Source organism: Enoplosus armatus, chromosome 10 (genome assembly GCF_043641665.1).
Source record: "Enoplosus armatus isolate fEnoArm2 chromosome 10, fEnoArm2.hap1, whole genome shotgun sequence".
Taxonomy (NCBI): Eukaryota; Metazoa; Chordata; class Actinopteri; order Centrarchiformes; family Enoplosidae; genus Enoplosus; species Enoplosus armatus.
This window is the reverse complement of record NC_092189.1, coordinates 12034219-12041230: the sequence shown is the minus strand read 5'-3', so window position 1 is coordinate 12041230 and position 7012 is coordinate 12034219. Positions and strand designations below refer to the sequence as shown.

At 44.3% G+C, this 7012-nt stretch overlaps 1 protein-coding gene and 1 pseudogene across 1 annotated transcript; both read right to left on the bottom strand.

Annotated features, from left to right (window-relative positions):
• Positions 1-436: 436 nt before the first annotated feature.
• Positions 437-2905, bottom strand: LOC139291806 (protocadherin gamma-C5-like). The gene has a single exon (XM_070913912.1). It carries the CDS (start codon positions 2903-2905, stop codon positions 437-439), a length of 2469 nt encoding a protein of 822 aa, XP_070770013.1.
• Positions 2906-3838: 933 nt separating this feature from the next.
• LOC139291805 (protocadherin gamma-C5-like) lies at positions 3839-6364 on the bottom strand (annotated as a pseudogene).
• Positions 6365-7012: the final 648 nt, after the last annotated feature.

The window sequence follows — 7012 nt, the reverse complement described above, 5'->3', positions numbered from 1 at the left end:
ATGCGTGAAGGCCTTCATTATGTAAATCAATAAGTACAGGGAATGGGGAATGTAAGAAGTGAAAATAGTAATTGAGTTCAGCGTTTATATATTTTCATTGTTACCCCATTGAGTAAAGGCCATCAGCAACAATCTATTGTCAAGCCCTCTGTACGCCTCATGGGTCAGAGTCGCTGTCCATCCCTGTGGTGCTGAAAAGCCATTCAACACCCAACACACTCTTCAGGTCAAACCACAACTGTTGTTGAAGTGAAGTAAAGTTAACTACATAACTTTTGATTTGGATATACATTTAATATTTTGATTTCAAATATAGGATGATCTGTTGAGCAACCTTGTTATTATGATTCTCACCGTGAAAGCAAAAGTTGTGCTTTCTTTGTGGTTTCTGTGGTTTAAGTAAAAGTCTTACAAAACTGTATATGCCATTTATGTTCTACTCACTGCTCACCTGCTGGCTCTCAAAGGTCCAGGTGCTGTCGGGCAAAGACGCATCCAGAACACTGATCACCTCCTTAAAGTCAGTGGTGCTGCTGGGTTTAATCAGAGTGAAATCACTGTACTCTGACATGGGAGACAGACAGGACCTGAACGACTGACTCTGAGACAACATGTCTCCTCCCAGCACCTCCACGTACTTTATGGGTCCGTCGGTGTTGAGCTGAATCTGCAGGTTTCTGTTGGGGTTCTTGTAATCATCACAGTCGGTCCGTCTCATGCAGCAACTACCGCTGCTTCTGCTGCTCCTGATGCATTTAACCGCTAAGATGAGAAAAGTCAGCAGAGACAGCACGGACACCGAGGCCAGAGAGAGAATCAAATAAAGGGTGATTCTCCCAGTTTTCTTGCTGGGCTCGGCCGCTTTCTGTCGGAGGTCTAAGATGGGCTCATGGAGGCCGTCCTCCAGCAGGATGGACACCGTGACGGTGGCGGACTGGACCGGTTCCCCGTCGTCCTTGATCTCTATAAGCAGCCTCTGAGAGGAGTCGTCCTGCTCGGACACAGCGCGTTTAGTCCTCACCTCCCCTGTGTACAGATTGACCGTGAACAGAGAGGCGTCGGTGGCCTCCGCCAGTTTGTAGGAGATCCAGGCGTTATGGCCCGAGTCAGCGTCCACGGCCGACACCTTAGTAACCAGGTGACCCGCTTTAGCGGAGCGAGGCATCCTCTGGTGAGAGAGGGAGCCCAGGGCAGCGGAGGAGGGGTAGATAACAGCGGGGGCATTGTCGTTCTGGTCCAGGATAAAAACATGGACAGTGGCGTTGCTGCTGAGAGACGGAGAGCCCTGGTCCTTTGCCTGAACCTGAATCTGAAACACCTTCAGTTTCTCATAGTCAAACGAGTGCATGCTGTAGATGCTGCCGTTATCTGAGTTAATGTAAACATAAGATGAGACAGACACGTCCTGCACTTTAGAGTCCAGTATAGAGTAAGAGATTTTGGCGTTTTCACCAAAGTCCAGGTCAGATGCTGATACTGAGAACAGTATAGACCCTGGTACCCCATTCTCTTTTAAATATACATTATAGGAGGGCTGAGTGAATACAGGAGGGTTGTCATTCACATCAGTGATGCTGACAGGTATAGTTTTCTTACTGGACAGAGGAGGAGAGCCTGAATCAGTGGCTGTTATCTCAATATTATACTCTGAGAAACGTTCTCGGTCTAAAGCACCACTGGTAACCAGTGCGTAATTATTAGAAAATGATGGTTTCAAACTGAAGGGAGAACCCTTTGGGAGTATTAACGCGACTTTGGCATTATCACCGGAGTCAAGGTCTCGTGCTCTGATTAAAGCAACGACAGTGCCTCTTGGTGCATCTTCGCGTATTGTGTTTGGTTTTGAAGTTAGAACTATTTCTGGGGCATTATCATTAATGTCTATTACTACTACTTGTACACGACAGTGGCCCTCCATCTCAGGAACTCCTTTGTCTTTAGCAGTTATATCTATTTCATGTATTGCATTGCTTTCATAATCTAATGGTCCTACTAAGGATATTTCACCTGTACCTGAATGTAAATGAAAAATGGACAGCAGTGACTGCGGTGTGTGCTCAGCAAATGCGTATTCGATCTCTCCATTAACACCCTCGTCTGCGTCTGTTGCTTCAACTTTTACAAGTACTGAACCAGCGGCACTATTTTCATGTACAGTTACATTATACAACGGCCTTTTGAAAACGGGGACATTGTCGTTGTTGTCGAGTACAGTAACTATGATTTTTGTGGTTCCAGTTTTGACAGGATTGCCTCCGTCCAATGCTGTCAGTAATAACTGATGGACACTTTGTTTCTCTCTGTCAAGTGATTTCTCTAACACTAGTTCCGGAACCTTTCGATTACCAGACAACTCTTTAATCCTTAAACTAAAACACTCATCTTTACTTAGAGTATAAGATTTTACTGAATTACTACCAACGTCCTGATCCTGTGCTGTTTCTAAGGGAAAGCGTATGCCTGTGGCAGTAGATTCTGCTATTTTTAATGATCGTTCCTCTGTTGAAAAAATCGGAGAATTGTCGTTTATGTCCCTTATTTCTACTTCTATCCGGTGTAGCTGTAGCGGATTCTCTGTTACAACCTGTAAAGGCAACACACAGCTGGCGCTTTGTCCGCATAAAGCCTCTCTGTCTATTCTGTCATTCACCACCAGCTCGCCCTTCCCCGCATCCACGTTGAAATACTGCTTACCAGCCTCAGAGTCGACACGCAGCTTACGGTCAAAAATGTCTGATAGTCCCAAACCCAGATCTTTGGCCAGATTTCCTACCACAGAGCCCTGTTTCAGTTCCTCCGGGATGCTGTAACGAGTCTGTCCGTCTATTGTACTCCACAAGAGAAAGAAATGATGCCACCAAAGCGCCTGCCATCTCCAGTCTCGGTATCCTATTGTCTTTGTCATCCTCGCTCCGTTAAAATTCGTTATTTTTCCATCGAGATATTCGTCAACACAACCCAACGTTCAAAGTCATCGCCAGAATGGACACTCCATTTAAATTAAATCCTTAGATAATTGATAATAAAATATATATTCCGGACGCCTTCGAATAAACACATCTCCTCTCCAGCTCTGAGCACTGTGAGGGTTACCGTGGTGAGACTGAATGGGGGATGGAGTCGATCTCTTTGTACAGTCCTGTATGCTATTGGTTCACAGCATCCATCTCTGCTATCCAATCACAGAGACCTAACTCTGCTTATAAAGCTACTGCACCCCCTCAAGGTTGCAATGTATTTTGTCAAATGTAACATTAGGGAACGTCAGATTTTCGTGATAATTGTCTCTGTAGAAAAGTAGAAAAAAATTCAGCTGTTGAAAAATGTATGGGTTTTAATTCCAATACCCAGAATGTGCTAGACACCTTATTTTAAAAGGATTGCTGCCAACTAGTCATGGCTATGATATTAATAAATAAATCAAAATAACAGTTTAAATTTGAAAATATATTTTATGAAATTCCATTCAAAGTTATTAAAAATATTGTATAATGTGGAAGCAACTTCTGGAAATTAAGGCGCAGTGCATTATTTCTTAAATTAATACATTGTGATCATTAGAAACGGTCACTTAGAGTTCCTACTTTAAACACATTTTCAAAAGAAATTTCTCACAATTTAATGGACTAATTTTTGTAAGGGAACGATACCATATCACGTTGAAAAACCACCAACCTTCACAATATCTCCATCTAATATAAAACTACTTCTTAAACCACCTGAAAGAGATCGCTTGTCATACACATTGTAATGTCATATTAAAGACTGCAGCGCTGTTTTATATTCAGAAAGTAATCAAAAAGTAAAAAATAATGTTCAGATGAGTTGTTATTTTATTTCAGGCTACAAGAAATCTATGAGCCAATAATGACTGAAAATGTATGAAGCAGGTCTGTTGTTTTCAGCTCACCTGCTGGCTCTCAAAGGTCCAGGTGCTGTCGGGCAAAGACGCATCCAGAACACTGATCACCTCCTTAAAGTCAGTGGTGCTGCTGGGTTTAATCAGAGTGAAATCACTGTACTCTGACATGGGAGACAGACAGGACCTGAACGACTGACTCTGAGACAACATGTCTCCTCCCAGCACCTCCACGTACTTTATGGGTCCATCGGTGTTGAGCTGAATCTGCAGGTTTCTGTTGGGGTTCTTGTAATCATCACAGTCGGTCCGTCTCGTGCAGCAACTACCGCTGCTTCTGCTGCTCCTGATGCATTTAACCGCTAAGATGAGAAAAGTCAGCAGAGACAGCACGGACACCGAGGCCAGAGAGAGAATCAAATAAAGGGTGATTCTCCCAGTTTTCTTGCTGGGCTCGGCCGCTTTCTGTCGGAGGTCTAAGATGGGCTCATGGAGGCCGTCCTCCAGCAGGATGGACACCGTGACGGAGGCGGACTGGACCGGTTCCCCGTCGTCCTTGATCTCTATAAGCAGCCTCTGAGAGGAGTCGTCCTGCTCGGACACAGCGCGTTTAGTCCTCACCTCCCCTGTGTACAGATTGACCGTGAACAGAGAGGCGTCGGTGGCCTCCGCCAGTTTGTAGGAGATCCAGGCGTTATGGCCCGAGTCAGCGTCCACGGCCGACACCTTAGTAACCAGGTGACCCGCTTTAGCGGAGCGAGGCATCCTCTGGTGAGAGAGGGAGCCCAGGGCAGCGGAGGAGGGGTAGATAACAGCGGGGGCATTGTCGTTCTGGTCCAGGATAAAAACATGGACAGTGGCGTTGCTGCTGAGAGACGGAGAGCCCTGGTCCTTTGCCTGAACCTGAATCTGAAACACCTTCAGTTTCTCATAGTCAAACGAGTGCATGCTGTAGATGCTGCCGTTATCTGAGTTAATGTAAACATAAGATGAGACAGACACGTCCTGCACTTTAGAGTCCAGTATAGAGTAAGAGATTTTGGCGTTTTCACCAAAGTCCAGGTCAGATGCTGATACTGAGTACAGTATAGATCCTGGTACCCCATTCTCTTTTAAATATACATTATAGGAGGGCTGAGTGAACACAGGAGGGTTGTCATTCACATCAGTGATGCTGACAGGTATAGTTTTCTTACTGGACAGAGGAGGAGAGCCTGAATCAGTGGCTGTTATCTCAATATTATATTCGGAGAAACTCTCTCTGTCTAAAGCACCACTGGTAACCAGGGCGTAATTATCAGAAAAGGAGGGTTTCAGATTAAAAGGGGATCCCTTCGGAAGCTGTAACGTCACTTTACCGTTGTCACCAGAGTCAAGGTCTCGGGCACTGATTAAAGCCACTACAGTACCACTTGGTGAGTCCTCGGGCACAGAGTTTGGTTGAGAGGTCAGAAATATATTTGGAGAATTATCGTTAACATCTAACACTTCAATATGGACAGTGCAATGCCCCTCCATTCTCGGGGTTCCTTTGTCTCTTGCGCAAATGTCAATTTCATAATTTGCATTTGTTTCGAAATCTAATTTCCCTAGAAGACGTATTTCCCCGGTGAGTGAATCAATATCAAACACAGATAGGACATTATCTGGTGTGTGCGTTCCAAATGAATAGTCTACTTCTCCATTAGGACCTTCATCAGTATCTTTTGCTATAAGTTTCACGATAGATGCACCTTGTACGCTATTTTCGCTTATGGAAACTTTGTAAATATTTTTCTCAAATACAGGAAAATTATCGTTATTGTCAAGCACATTGATGGTTATCTGTGAGGTCCCAGATTTAACTGGGGTTCCCCCGTCTACAGCTGTTAGTTGAAGCTGATGTATAGGATTCTTTTCTCTGTCGAGAGATTTAGACAAGACTAGCTCTGGCACTTTCCTCCCACCGGATACATCTTTTATTTTCAAACTAAAAAAGTCGTCCTTACTCAGAGTATACGACCTCACGGAATTCACTCCAACGTCAAGATCTTGCGCGGTCTCCAAAGGAAAACGTGCTCCTGACGCTGTTGACTCTGCTATCTGTAATGTTATATCTTGCGAAGGGAATCTTGGAGAATTATCATTAATATCTTGTATTTCCACCTCAACTCGGTGTAGTTGTAACGGTTTATCAATGACAACTTGCAGAGTCAACACACAGCTGGCGCTTTGTCCACATAAAGCCTCTCTGTCTATTCTGTCATTCACCACCAGCTCGCCCTTCCCCGCATCCACACTGAAATACTGCTCACCAGCCTCAGAGGCGACGCGCAGCTTACGGTCAAAAATGTCTGATAGTCCCAAACCCAGATCTTTGGCTAGATTTCCTACCACAGAGCCCTGTTTCAGTTCCTCCGGGATGCTGTAACGAGTCTGTCCGTCTATTGTACTCCACAAGAGAAAGAAATGATGCCACCAAAGCGCCTGCCATCTCCAGTCTCGGTATCCTATTGTCTTTGTCATCCCCGGTCCGTTAGAATGATTTCCCATTGAGATAATCGAAAAGTAGATAGTTACCATCCATTGCCTTAGAGCATTAATCCAAAACAAAGATCCAAAATCGCTTCATACCAAAAACGAAATAAAGATTTTTCTTTTTTTAATTCCGATAAGAGCATCACTCCCTCTCACCCAGCTCCTTGCAGTGAGAATGTGTACGGTGCTTCAGGCTGCATGGGGGAGGGAGTAGATCTCTTTGTACAGTTCTACGTTTCATTGGTGCACAATGTCCATCTCTACCAGCCAATAAGAAGGGGGCTGAGCAGTGCGTTTAAAGCCACAGCCGCCCTGAAAAGAATCTGCCTCGATGCATTATGAGTGTGATAAAAGAAATGGTACGCTGCCAGCTGCTACACGTGGCCGATAACGTTAATGCAAATAAAATGAAATCTGATTAGAAAAATACAAATACTGTCTGTGTTCCGGTTATTCGAACTTTTCATGAAACAAACTATTTTTGTGATTTGAATCAGAAGATATGTGATAGTATTGTGCAGTTTGATCACTGAAAGCAGTTAAAACCTGTAATAAACAAGCCTGAAGGTTTCGCTGTCCAGCTCTGTGGTGCTGAAACAAAGTGCCATTCAGACAACAATAAAGGGAGCATTACAA

Coding starts and splice junctions, on each gene's coding strand:
- LOC139291806 (XM_070913912.1), bottom strand. CDS start 2,905: ATGACAAAGACAATAGGATACCGAGACTGGAGATGGCAGGCGCTTTGG.